Consider the following 15,086-nt stretch of genomic DNA (forward strand, 5'->3'; position numbering starts at 1 on the left):
ATCAAAAACAGTGAATACATACTGTAAACTAGAAATGCACTCCGAGAGTGCAGACCTCCGCAGAGGAAGCTGTTTGTTAGAACATTTGACAATGTGTTTCTGCCTTCTTTTTATGGAGTTAGAAAACTGGAATGTCAACATTCGCCCTGTCCCGCAATTCAATTTCCGGTCACTAGGGGCGTCTAGATTTGTACGCCAGCCATGGTGAAGAATCTTTTTTAAAGATTACCAGCAAAATGTAATCCCTTGTTCCTTTGGTCATTTCCAACAACTCAATCCCAAAGTTTCAGCCAAATCTGATTCGTTCACAAGAGTTATCCTGCTGACAAACAAACAGACAGACAAACCAACGCAACCAGAGAGAGTAGAGAGAGAGAGAGGTTCCATTGACCCATTGTTTCCGGGTTCTATTATTGTGGGGGAAATCACCCTTTAGGCAGACCTAGGCAGACCGGAGGACTGTTCTATTCAATGCTAGGAGCATTATGACATGCCCCTTTTGGCAGACCGGAACCTGGTCACGTTAGGTGCCCATAGAAACCTATTATGTTGGCATATCTCTATACTTAAAGAATCTCTGGCGCAACCGTAAACATAACCTCCTTGACGGAGGTAATAAATGAAGGGGGGGAGAGAAGGGGGGGTGTCAGGGTGTGGGGTTATACTGAGGGTATGAGAGCATGAAAGTGGGCATACGAGAGCAAGAGGTGAGGACAGTCACGGGAGGGTTGTGTGTGTGCGTGTGTGTGTGTGCGTGCGTGTGTGTGTGTGTGAGATGAGCAGCAGACAGCTGAGCGTCCCTCCTGTCATCCCCTCTCACCTCTCTTCACCCCCTCTACCCCCGACTACAGCCTGCTGTGATGTGTTTACACACACATTAACATGGACACACGCTTCAGCTCACACCGTCTGTGCCTACCATCCGACTGAGCCCTCTCTCTCTCTCTCTCTTTCCCCTCTTCCACTCCTATCCCTCCCTCTCTCCCTCTGTCTCTCTTTCCCCTCTTCCACTCCTATCCCTCCCTCTCCCTCTGTCTCTCCTTCTCTATCTCTCTGTCTCCCTCTCTCTCCCACCTTCTCTCTCTCTCTCCCACCTTCTCCCTTTCCCCTCTTCCACTCCTATCCCTCCCTCTCTCTCTCCCTCTCTCTCCTCTCCTCCCTCCGTCCCCTGCCGTCTGTCATCTGTGTGGTGTAACCCCATTCTCAGCTAGTCTGTTGCATGAACAGAACACGTGTCTAGTGCGAGTGAGTGCGCAACTATGTCAACCAGGTGTAATAAGGCAGTAACAGGATACTATGTTGATATCATGTTGTTATCATGTTGAGGATGGCAGTCATGAGATGGGTCTCCCACGCTCAAGCAAGTAATATTTAGTATGTAAACAATCTATAATGTGTCACATAACGGAGCACTCCCCCACAGATTTGCAGATTTGTAGGCATTTCTTTTCATGGGACAACATTGAAGACATTTCACATTAACACAGTGTAGAACTTCTAATAACCCTTTCAAATTATTGTTCATTGAAATGTACTAGTGGTGTCAGCAAAATTCGATTCGGACAATAGACAATTCAGCATGAATGCTGCAAAATGCCATAATCAATGTGGCATATTTTTCAAGTTTCAAATACTTCCGTGGGCAATTCTGGAGCAGATGAACTTTAAATTAAATTAAAGCACTTCAAAGCACAGAAAAGTGCAGGAGTGGCATATACGTACATCAGATAGCCTATTCTTTATGATTCTTAAACTGTTTTATTTTATTTCATTTTAATTTTCAATTTTAAATTTCATTTTAAATTAATTTATTTATTTTTGTTTAAAATTCTGTTTATGTGTCTTGTTTTATTTTTGTTTCTCTCCGTACAGTGTCCTTGAGTGTTTTGAAAGGCGCTTTAAAAAAAATCATTATTATCATTATTATTATCAGCCAATAAAATGTTGTTCACTAACTGACTGCTTGTATTGCCTCATGACTGATGAAAAATGTGCCTTTCTTTAAGTACAATTTTAAAGCATCACAATACATCGTAGAATCAGATTGGATAGATTCAAATCAAATTGTAACCTCCCGAATCGTAATCGTATCGTGAGGGATGTGTGTGGGTGGTTGACGTTTAAGGGCGTAGCGCAAAAAAAAAAACAGTTTTCCAAATTCCTGAAAAAAATTATGGATAAAAATTGGAAAAAAATAGAAAAAAATAAAGCACTTGGTGGTCTGTGGAATTTCACCTTATTTTTGCCATTTTTGGGAAAATGTGTCCTGCATCAACACATAGCATAGGCATGTCACACCGCAGGAAAATGGAGTCACACCACAGGGAATTCACTGTATTATGGTCATTTTAATCCTTCTGTATATATGACTGACATCTGAGTTCATGCTAACTTGATAATTATATTGTGTTTAATCTTAATATGTGTTTTCATTAATAAAAAAAACTTTTTTTTCCTCCTATAAGAGCAGTCACACCACAGGACACCATAAAATGAACCTAAGCATTGCGTGACAGAAAGATTGCAATATGAAGACATATTAAGAGGTTAAGAGCCACCTTAAACTTCCACAGCACTCTCCAATAACTGAGGTACTGACTGGTTAGTCAGTCAGTCTTTAAGACCCTTGTAGTTGGCCTTGCAGCTGCCCATTCACAAACATTGACATACATGTCACCCCACAGGACGCAATTTGTGTTACGAAATTGAACTTGTAGTTAATATTACTGTCTTGAGTTTTTTCCACATTCACATATCTTAAACTAAAGTTAAGATTTATGCAATCATGCCAAATGCTTCATATATTATTCAAAATGTTGTTGGTTAATTTATATATATATTATTATATATTGTTTCATTAATGTTACAGTCACACCGCAGGAAATTTGACATATAAACCTTTACATAAATCTTAACAAAAATGTTTCTTCTCATCTAAGACTAATATGAAACATAATGTACCACATCTTCTTTCATTGACATTTGTTTTTTAAAGGAAAATAACAGTTTTGTAGGTTTTTAACCAATGTTACGAAAAAACAAGGCGTCACGTCTCCCACCCGTGTATGTCTGTCTCTAATTCCAGAGCTGTTGTGGCCATTGGGTCAGGATGCAGTGCTGCAAGCAGTCTCCTCTCCTCTCCTCTCCTCTCCTCTCTCCTTTCCTCTCCTCTCCTCTCGCCTCGCCTCACCTCTCCCCTCCCCTCCCCTCCCGTCTCATCTCCTTTTCTCTCTCCTCTCCTCTTTCCTCTCCCCTCCCCTCCCGCCATCCATCCCTTCCTCCTCCCACCGTGGGCTGTGATGTCCTGCTATTTACCCAAACGGCCCTTTATGACAAAGCCCACTGAAGCAGCACAGCACAGCACAGGTCACTACAGCACAGCACAGAACAGCACAGCACAGCACAGCACAGCACAGCACAGCACAGCACAGCACAGCACAGGTCAATACAGCACAGGTCAATACAGCACAGCACAGACCAGCACAGCACAGGTCACTACAGCACAGCACAGAACAGCACAACTATGAAGAGTACAACAGCACAGCTCTGCGTAGCACAGATTAACATTATAACTCTGCATAGTACAGCACAGCCACGCATAGCACAATGTAGCAGAGCTTAGCACCACACAGCACAGCTCTGCAGCACACTGGACTCAGTACAGCACAGACTAGCATAGCACAGTATAGTGGAAGAGCTCATTTCAGTACTATGGAATAGCTCAGTATAGCACAGCCCTGCTCCTAACAGCATCTATAATGCAGTAACTCCGATTCCTGGCAAACTGAGAAAAAAAGGCTTTCAAGTTTCTTTTCTGACCGGACAACTGTGTTGTCGGTTAAGTGGTGGTGACACTTACACCATGTAATACTTTTTTAGCATAGAAATGTATGCACAAACACGCAAAAAAAAAACCACGAAAAAACAAAATTCATGTCTTTTCACCACAAAAATTAAGAATTCTTGGCTGGTATCACTGTCTACTCCCAAATCAATGATTCAATGGAAAGTGCAGTAACTACACATGACTTACTGCATTTTTGGCTTGTAAGACGTAACCTCTTAAAACCAAAACACAGCATAACTTCCTTTTTTTGTAGATTTTGCACTTTCAACATGATTTTGTTCTCTGAAACGGGACAATGTTGGACCACAGTTTTTTTGACACAAGACAAAGAGATTATTTTAAAGCCCATTTCCGATCTAAACTCAATTTCGACCAGCTATGCAGTTACTGTGTTCTTATAGGGTACAGTATGACACAGCAAACTGTTATAGCACAGCACATCACAGCACAGCAGAGCACGAGCACGAGCACAGCTGTGTGTACTAAACAGAGCAGAGCGCAGTGCGGTCATGAGAAGGCCCACTGAAACGGTCTACTACACCATTGGTTCTTAAGCAGGGGTCTGCCAGAGCACAGAAGAGCACAGCGCAGAACCCTCCCTCCGTACATTAGCTCAGTGCTGTCTGGACTGCCATCTGGGGTGGGGGAGTGGGGTATGTGTGTGTGTGTGTGTGTGTGTGTGTGTGTGTGTGTGTGTGTGTGTGTGTATGTCACTGATTCTTGAAAGTTTGGCAAAAACATGTCCCTGCAGTAAAATATTAATTCTGTTGAAAATCAACTAAATTTTCACAAACAAAATGAACCCAGGTAATGGCCAAGGGGTCTGTCACATGAATACACAGTTGTTTGAAATATTTAAGTGTAATTGTATTACTTTTCATGGCTATAAACCTGTCCACACCCTGTAAAAACGCCTGTCCCAAGGACTGGCATCATCATTTCAATTGACTTAAAATACAAAAATCACTAACAGAATTGAACAATATCACCATGATGTGGAAGACCATATTAAAGTGGTTCTACAGATGTGCACATAGTGGATGTAAAACAATATTTACTATTATTTACTGATTGCTCAAAATGTGTCCAGCATATTGGTCACCACCGTCAGATTTTTTCTAAAAGACAATAAAATAAGGTATGCACAAGGTAATTTTCATTACTGAGGACCCCTTTTCAAACCTTTAGCTCTACTGCCTACTTCACCATCACTGAAGCTCCTGTAAGTTTATTATTTTGTCCTTAATTTGTTAATTTGTTTGGACACTCTACTGTCCCAACCATAAACTGTCAACACCGTCGGGGGTTTTAATAGTATTGTATTACATTAATGTTAATAAATATAATTTTTTTCAGAAAAGGTATGAAGCACCCAAGAAACAGAGCGAAAATGAAATGGCTAATGTGAACAAACAATGCATAATATTTAAAAGAGTGTTTTTTTGTCTCACACCGTCAGATGTCACCACCGTCAGATTTTGTTCTGCTCATCATGTTGTTCCATATTTTACTAAATTGTGCTGGTTAATGAAACATTACTAGGCATGTTAGTAATAATTGTGATCAAAAATGATACTCTAGCCACCACTGAGGTGCATTTGGAGGTTTTTTTGTCAGAAAACCTGACAGTGGTGACATCTGATGGAGTTCACCAAAAAACACATGTTTTACGTGTTTTTGACATGTTTTAAGAATATGCATACAATAAGTATCTACAGTTATGTTGAATTGTTAAAGTAATTCACTTTAATACAGTAAACATGTGTTTTTACTTCTAATTCTGTCTGCCGCTGTTGACAAAACAAGAAATAGCCCATTTTATGAAAAATGTTAAACATGGGGAGCTTGGCCAATGCATTCACTGCACAGCCAAGACCTACATCTATGATAATACACCTCTATATTTTGGATTTGAACAACTTAAAAGCTGTGTTTACCACATTTTCAACAACCAGTGGCTTACTTCCTAGATAATCTAACTAATGAAGTAAAAACACATGCTCATACTGTGCACACACAAAAATAAAGTGTTTATGCAAGATGCCATTGACTTGAGAGGGCTATTTATTTTGCTAATTAGGCCAATTTCACCACTCTCAGATTACTGTCACCACCGTCAGTTCTTAAGTCACCACCGTAAGAAGGAGTTTTGGACATTTTAAAGGAATGTGCTTACAACATTTTCCTTAGGAGTTGTTGAAATATCAAAGTAATAGCCAATTTAAGCCTACACGAATATTTGTGAAATTACAAAAAATTGTTTGTTGTATTTAGGCGTTAACCCTCTAGCTACCAGGATTTTTTTTGAATAGGTCGGAATTCTACCAGGAATTCTAAGGAAAAATTGACATTTTGGTCATATTTTAAATAATGTCAAATAACTTGAAAAGAAATGAAAAGTGTCAATTACAAGTTACTTTCATATTAAAGTAGAGAAAACACTTTCAAATGGAATATCATTTATGGATAATTAATTGTTCAGTATTCCCATAGAGTGCCTTTGATGTGGATTAAATGATACAAATGTGATAAAATCCGATATTATCTAGGCCTATCTATCTATATATCTATACATTTAGGCCTATCTATCTATCTATCGATCTCTCTATACATCTATCTATCTATCCTTGGTCTATCCATCCATCCATCCAGGGTCAAAGTTGAACAATGATCATGTGACGACAACAAATGTCGTTCACCCAAAAGTCCTGTTTTCAAGCGGTTTCAAGCGGTATAACTGTAATGGACTACACTAGCTAATAATGTTTGAACTAAACCATGCCAAAGACGTGTAAGGATAACCGTAGAAGTGTCCGCGATAGCAGACAGGACATGAATGGAGCTGTAAGGATGTTTCCCCTCCCAATTTGGCACAGGTAAGACGCGCCAGGCATCACCGAGTAATACGGAATTGAAGTGCTACAAACACCACGTTGGTGAGCTATTATTGGAAGTTAGCATTCAACTCAACGTCTTCACGCACATGTTTATGAAGGACACGTGGAGTAGTAACAGTCCTTGACTGCTTTGCCAAAGCTGGCACGCAAAATGAGTAGCCCATCATGCTGCGCTTCCAGATGCGCTGTTACGCAGCTGTCGCTGTGAGTTGTTCCAGGAAACTAAGATAGTTGGATACCAACATATGGTTTGACTCTGAAAACACATCGAAGACAGTTTACATTTTTAATATGTAGCGTGTAGACATCGGCTGGACAGTTGTGTTTGCTATTTAGGACCATGGCAGAACTCATCACAGTTGAACACCATCTCATAAGCCTAATAAAACATGATCTAAAAATAGCCTAAATAGTCATAAACATGTGCTGTTGACCATGAAAATAGATCGAAGAGGGTTGGAAGTTTTCATATTTAGTGTATATTGGTTGTAGAAACAGAATGGTTGTGTTTGTAGCCATCCAATCTCGGACGGCCGTCATTTGAAATGACGGCAGATTGCCAAATCGCATAAAGCGGCGCATCTCGTAATAAAATCTAAATACTGAAAAATAATATAATATAAACATATAGTTTTTATACTGAAAGTATATCGAGGAGGGTCTGTAATATTGAGCTAAAGTGTTTGAAAGCTGGAAAAACTGCATGATGACGGCCGTTCAGCCGTATTTTCATATGAAAATATTCCGGCCGGCCGCGGCCGTTCTGGTAGGCCTACAGATCCAGCCGGACGTTCACGGCCGTTATGGTAGCTAGAGGGTTAAGTAAGCATCGTATGACGGTACATATTTTAAAATTAGAACACATGAAACAGTATTAAAATAGAACAAAAGTGAATTTTCAACATTTAAAGGCATATGTGTGAACCAAAAAATACACATAATCACTTAAAAACTCCAGATACATATGCAACCAAATCAATACAATTTTAATAACTTTTAATTGTGTCTGACTGTGTTGACAAAAAACAAGGTATGATCGGAGAAAAGCCTGATTTCTGAAAAAAATACATAATGGGGAGATTGGCCTTGTGCATTTCTGAAAAGCCAAGACCTTAGTCTACGAGGATATACCATATCATTTTGTAATTCACTTTGTTTTTTTCTGTCAACATTACAACCTGTTTTAGCCACTTTCTCAAGAATCAGTGACGTGTGTGTGTGTGGTGGTTAGATGAACACGAGTGTACATGTGTGCATCATGTGTGCAACATGCGTGTGTGAATGCGTATGCACATGTATGTGTGTGTATTGAGGCTGACACACAAATGCATGGCATGGCCGAGGTTGGGTGTAGGGGAACAGAGTGTTGCGGGGGGTGGGGGGGGGGGGGGTTGTGGTGTCTGTCTGTCTGTCTGTCTGTCTGTCTGTCTCTCTGTCTGTTCGTCTCTGTCCCTGTCCCTGTCTCTCTCTCTGTCTCGGTCTCTCTGTCTGTCTCTCTCTTTCGTAAGTGTGGGAGTGTGTGAATGAGAGCATTGGCCCCTGGCTAAGGGAGTTAAATGTGCAATGAGGATGTCCTTCTGCACAAGGAGATCCACGACATCCCCACAGGCCAAGAAGGTAATATAAACTCTCTCCCTCTCTCTCTCTCTCTCTCACACGCACTCGCACGCGCACGCACACACACGCGCGCACACACACACATGCACACACACACACACGCTATATACACTGACTACAGTATGTGTTGAAGCATCAGTCTTCTGGGGCTGTGCAGGATCTCAGGGTAGAGCAGGAAACCACAGGGGCAATACAGCATGTCCCTCTACAGTATGTTTGTGAATTAACAGGAGTGTGTGTGTGTGTGTGTGTGTGTGTGTGTGTGTGTGTGTGTGTGTGTGTGTGTGTGTGTGTGTGTGTGTGTGTGTGTGTGTGTGTGTGTGCAAACGAGAGCCCCACTAACGGAGCAGACCAGGTTGTGTGTGTGTGAGTGTGTGTTTGAACCATTGACAGTAAATAGAATGGACGCCAAATCAACGCTATTTGCCATTCAACGCTTTGAAGCCAGATTTGGGAACATTCCACCTTACATTCCACCTTAGCAACGCCAACGCAGGTGCTGATTGGACAACAAAACACCCAATCAGAGAATGCTCAGTTCAAGTCATGTCCCGCCCCTCCCACGATGGCAATGACAAGGGTGAAAAATGAATATCACGCTGCGAGGGTGCTACTGAACCAACCCACTTTTCGGCTGTGCGACTGGTAAGTGTCAATAAAGAAACCTTGATTTTCACTGAAACATAACCCATTAAAAAACTGCTGATCAATAAGTGTGGCGAATATCAATACATAACGGTAAATGAAATCTTGAAGAGACACACTACAACAGCTGACTGAGCAGAACAGGGCGCCGTGAGACAGGTAGGTGTGTGTGTGTGTGTGTGTGTGTGTGTGTGTGTGTGTGTGTGTGTGTGTGTGTGTGTGTGTGTGTGTGTGTGTGTGTGTGTGTGTGTGTGTGTGTGTGTGTGTGAGCGCGCGCATGCTCACCTAGCGCCCCTGGACCATATGACTGAGTGCACCAGGTCGTCGTGAGCCAGGAAGGTGAGGTAGCGCGCGCGCGCACGTGTGTGTGTGTTCACCTAGAGGCCCTGCACCAGCTGAGTCAGGACGGTGTGGTAACAGGTGTGTGTATGTGTGTGTGTGTGTGTGTGTGTGTGTGTGTGTGTGTGTGTGTGTGTGTGTGTGTGTGTGTGTGTGTGTGTGTGTGTGTGTGTGTGTGTTTGAGATCCCACCTGGAGGCCCTGCAGAAGCAGACTGAGCGCACCAGGTCGTCGTGGGCCAGGAATGTGTGGTAGGGGAAGAGGGTGGCCGTCCTGCTGGGGGAGCGCAGACGCAGCAGGGAGGACTTGGTGCTCACGTCCCACAGCGCTACAGTGCCTTTTGGAGGGAGGGGAAAACACATAGATATACATACAGTACATTTAGGTGGCGTTTATACATACCCACCTATTTTGATAAAAGCCCATTTTTCTGCTCTACGCTTACAAAAATATTTTTGTTCACACCATTGGCAAATCAGCATAAGCATGCTGCCGAGACCAGTCATAAATACGTTAAGCCTGCGAGTGGTAAGGAGAATGCCATTCAAGAGTCCGTTTTTCTCTGTTTATATACAAATGCTAATTTGGCTAGTGTTGATAATAACAAACTCCTGCAAATGAATCGTTTTGTGAGTACAGACCATATTTGTACTACTGCAGAAGTCAGATGTCATGGCATGTGATTTTAGTGTGTGGAGATATCACCAAGATCCATTAGCGCTTGTGCTAAGCTATAATTCGGGATCACTCGGTTACTCTGTGAATGTTCGGCCAAGGTAGAAAAAACTTTGGCTGGGCTACTTGACAGATGTCACGGTTCGGAGTAGATTCAGCCTAGGGTCATTTGAACCATCAGTTTAAGAATTACAGGACAGCAATACTGTATATATGCTAGACAAGCAATGGAACCCATGCACATCAAGCCACGTGCTAAACATCAATGTTAAAAGGTACACTGTGCAGGAAATGGTCAAAAATGGTACTGCAACTATGCTGCTCATTGAAACTGGGTTGCCTACTGCCAAATTTGATCTTTTCATGAAAGTTTATGTAATAAACTAATATTTTCTGGTATGGCCCAAGTACTGTAATTTTTGCAGCTAAAAATGGCTATTTCTGGAAATTCAAAATGGCGGACCATGGAGAAGATCCCCCTTTTCATGTATGAAAAATGCATTTTTTCCAGTCATAATGAATACTTAGAATTTGATGGTGGTGGTAAGTATTCATGGAAAAGGTAACATTGGATTGAATGAATTCTGGAAATAAACAACAAAAAATCTCACACAGTGTCCCTTTAAGAAGCAAGCCTGCTTCACTAGACAAAGCAAGAGTACACGTGACTGCAGCCAGTAAGTGTGTTTTGCTATATTTTACTAATTGTGTCTCTGCCTGCCTCACCGATTTGTCAACATGGATGAAGGACCACCACCTACAGCTGAACCTGGCCAAGACAGAGCTCCTGGTGATCCCAGCTAAAGAGTCGCTCAGTCACAACATCAACCTCAAGATAGGCTCCACCATCGTGACCCCAAACAAAGTCGCCAAAAACCTTGGCGTCATGATTGATGATGAGCTGTCATGCTCCAACTACATCGACTCAGTCACCCGGGCCTGTCGATTCCAGATGTCCAACGTACGGAATATCAGACCTGTGCTGACACAATATTCTACACAACGACTGGTGCAGGCCACTGTCCTGTCCCGCGTTGACTACTGCAACTCACTCATGACAGGCCTACCTGCTTGTGCGCTAAAACCTCTGCAGATGATCCAGAATGCGGCGGCACGGTTGATATTCAATCAACCCAAAAGGACCCATGTTACTCCTCTATTTATTGAGTTGCACTGGTTACCGATCGCCGCCCGGATCAAGCACAAGGCATTGACCCTTGCCTACAAAACCATCACAGGAACGGCCCCAGCTTATCTGAAGGACCTACTAACGCCCTATGTTACTGGAAGAGAACTGCGCTCATCCAGCACAAGCCGTCTGGCTCTGCCATCCAGTCGCTCTAGGTACTCCCAGTCAAGATTGTTCTCCGTTGTGGTACCCAAGTGGTGGAACGGTCTCCCAGAGGCAGCAAGACTAAGCACATCTCTTGCAGCCTTCAAGAAACAACTGAAGACCTTCCTCTTTCGAGAGAATCTACTAGACTAATGCTTGAACTGGCCTTGCCCCAGGGCAGACTCCTGACATGATGTTTAGTTTAGTTTGTGTGTGTGTACTCGTTATTTACTCTTTAATTAAAATAAAAAAAAAGTTTAAAAAAAAGAAACTAACCCCTCTGCAACTGCACTTGTTGTTCTGTATATCTCCTGTGCACATTGTATTTGCTTGTGATGTTGGCTTGAATATGTCCTCTTTTGAAAGTCGCTTTGGTTATAAAGCGTCTGCCAAATGCAATATAATGTAATGTAATGTAATGTAATGGACAGAACCTAAAGAATTCCAATGTGAATCTGACCAGTTCTACAGTGAAGAGATTCACAGAAAGGTCATCATCGTGCTGGGCCCCCCACATTTGGGCTCGCATTGCCCACGGGGACCCGGTTCGAGTTCGGCCAGGGTCATTTCCCGAACTGTCCCATCTCTCTCTCCCAGTCATTTCCTGTCTACTCTCACGCTGTCCTGTAGTCGTAGGGGCCAAGGAGCCCCAAAGAAATGCTTTAGAAAAAAAAAAAAACCCAGAGAGGCCATCTAATCATCATACCATCGTAGAAGCCTGCTGCCACCAGGTTGTGTGGTTTGATTGGCAGCCAGTCGACGGTGAAGCACTGTCCGCTCTCGCCCTTATACTGCAGACCATTGGAGCCCACAGACAGGATGGCCACTGGAGACACCTGCAAACAATACAGTACCAAAGATGTTCAATTAGCCAGGCCGCGCCCTCCTAGTGACGCGACACCTTCTGCGTTGCAACTAGTCAGGTCAAGTGCAATGCAAGTACTTTCTGAGTTCCCGTGAATACGGGAACTCCTTTCACTTTTGTCGGGAAGCAAACAACCATAAGCAAACCAAGGGAGGCAGGTCAACCATGCCATTTGGGAAATGTTAATTGTTATGCTCTTGGTCAGACCAAGTCTCGAAGAGATTTGAACATCGATGATAATCAGACTAATGTTCAATATGATAGACCCTGTTTGCATAATACTAAACTTAGTTGGTGCCTCCATGCATGGGTGAGGCATCATAAATACAATTTTGTGTGCAGCGAGTAAGAAACTGCTTTAGAGTCTGGTGGTGGTGGTGGTGGTTCACCTCCCATATTCCAAATTCCAAACTTTTTTTGTCCCTTAATATTGCTTATTTTTAATGTGACAATCACTGGAATTGTAAATGCTGTACACGTATAGCCATATAAGTGAATATTAATAAAAAAACAAATGTTGAAGGTTTTATGCGAACAGTCTTTTATCCACGAGTCGACTCTCCTGGAGTACCTATGCGGGGCACCCAGGGGCCCACCGGCGTAGGCGAAGGAGACATGACAGCTGACTGGGTGGCATGATGACCCCATATAATATAATAGCAAGACCCGATAGCCAGTCAGAGTGTGCGTTCCAATATGCGACCTTGCGTAAAAATGGCTGTGGCTAGGCTGACAGCTGGAAAACTATTGTTTTCTCCACAGAGACAGGGCGTCAGCAACATGCGAGGCCACAAGCACAAGTGGATGACGGACGTCTGCATATTGGAATGCACCCTGGATGGCATGACCCCATATAATAGCAAGACCCGATAGCCAGATAGTCAGAGTCAGGGCGCATTAGCCCTTATCTGCGGAGGATGAAATGCTGGAGGAGGGGGAATGCGGAATAGTTATCGACTTACCCGGCATATCACAGGCCCTTGGCTGCCGTCACCTATTGGGAAAGACATAAATAGTCTTTATCAGCGTTGCATGCTTATCGATAGCAGAGTAGTGAATGGGTGGGTGGGTGAGTGGATGGGGGTGTATAATTCAACAGCGTACTACACGTGTGTTTATTACAGCGGGGCAATTAAAGGTGATGAGAGGGCTGATGGGGCTGGGGGGGGGGAGGAGGCATGGGGGGGTATGTACTGGGATGTTCTGCATGTGCTGTCGTGCTACACATTTAAAAACACAGGTCACTGACCTATACCTCATGTGCCATTATCTAGCAGGTGGCAGCTAATGAACTGAAATCGTTTTTGGTCCGAGTCGTATCTCAAGCTACAATTCAAGAGCAATTCATCCCTTCACATTTGAATACATTCCATTACATTACATTGCATTACATTCAGCAGATGTTTTTTCACCAAAGCGACTTACAAGGAGGGCATTAGAGAGTGAATATAGCTGAACAAAAAAAAATGCACATTTTCATTTTCACTATGCACATGTTGGATGTACGTACACTATATGCACAATGAGACTGAAACCAACTCACTCATATTTCACATTTATTCTGTATGATAGGATAATAAGTACAAGGGGAGGACAAAGATTAAGAGTACAAGACACTACAATGCCACATGCACGCGTCTCTAGGCATTTACTTACTCTTGACCCAATTTCCCTTAACACCAGATTATTTCAATGCTAGTAACAACAACAAAAAAACACATGCCTGCAGCAAAATCTCATCATTAAACCCATAATTCATGAATTTGTAAAACTTAAAAGTAGACTGCACATTTTGTCCATTATTATTATAGGACAGTGTGAGAGTAGACAGGAAATGACTGGGAGAGAGAGATGGGGTAGGGCCGGGAAATGACTCCGGCCGGACTCGAACCGGGTTCCCCGTGGGCAATGTAAGCCCAAATGTGGGGGGCTTAGCGTGCTGCGCCACAGCGCCCCTGATAGAGCCATTTCTAAAAAGTTACTCTAGCTAGGCCCAGCCATGGCTCAGTCAGCTGGGCACTGGTCTGCTACACTAGCAACCCGGGTTCGGGTCCGGCCCGGGTCATTTGCCAAACCTTCCCCATCTCTCCCCACTGCTTCCCGTCACCCTCTAAACCAGTGGTTCCCAACCTTTTTCTTCAGGGACCCATGTTTTTACCATTGTAAGCTTTGGTGACCCAACTACGCGAGCGCCTGCACGAGAGGGATTTACATGATACCCTCTGTTTCCAGCGAAAACTCATTTTTGTCATTTTATTCCTCAATTCATGTTTAATTCAATGTTTAATAGCACTAACATTTTGTTGCTTCAATGCATATATTAGGTAAATGCTTTGTCATTTATTCAACATGGGCTATATATGATATTTAAAATGAAATCCCGTAAACTCAAGAGGGCTTCGCGACCCCCTGTGGATCTTTGGCAACCCACAGGTTGGGTCCCGACCCATAGGTTGGGAACCACTGATCTAAACTGTCCTGTCACAAAAATAAAGGCTTAAAGCCCAACAAAATCTTGAATAAAATAAAAAAACATACAAAAAAATTACTCTTCCTAAGCTCACACTCTTGGCGACACCTTCAGACATCTATTTCAGATAAGTAACTTAACGAACGGAGAAACGCGAGTTAAGGACTCTCAGATAACTAATGGTCACAAAATCATACGGTTAAAATTGCTTTCTAAAGTTGACTTTTCGCAGATTATTTTGACACTGTGCAGGTGCAGTACTTCTGTTACTGCACGGGAAGAACAGTAGAACACAAAGCTGCAAAGTGCTAATAAACATTATCAGTGAATAATATATATTTAGTAAAGATTGAATTTGGAAGTCATCACCATCCCACACAGTGCACCTCTAAGGTTTGG

The 15,086-nt window shown here is 42.7% G+C and overlaps 1 protein-coding gene across 1 annotated transcript in view; it reads right to left on the reverse strand.

The window, feature by feature from the left end:
• Positions 1–15,086, reverse strand: part of gtf3c2 (general transcription factor IIIC, polypeptide 2, beta) — a 63,086-nt gene that overhangs the window by 17,336 nt on the left and 30,664 nt on the right. Inside the window, exons 13-15 of the mRNA XM_063222125.1 lie at positions 13,180–13,211; positions 12,059–12,188; positions 9,537–9,681 (exon numbers count right to left, since the gene is read on the reverse strand). Coding sequence (XP_063078195.1) covers positions 9,537–9,681; positions 12,059–12,188; positions 13,180–13,211 — 307 coding nt within the window. The remainder of the gene's footprint in view (positions 1–9,536; positions 9,682–12,058; positions 12,189–13,179; positions 13,212–15,086) is intronic.

This window comes from Engraulis encrasicolus, chromosome 18, assembly GCF_034702125.1.
Source record: "Engraulis encrasicolus isolate BLACKSEA-1 chromosome 18, IST_EnEncr_1.0, whole genome shotgun sequence".
Taxonomy (NCBI): domain Eukaryota; kingdom Metazoa; phylum Chordata; class Actinopteri; order Clupeiformes; family Engraulidae; genus Engraulis; species Engraulis encrasicolus.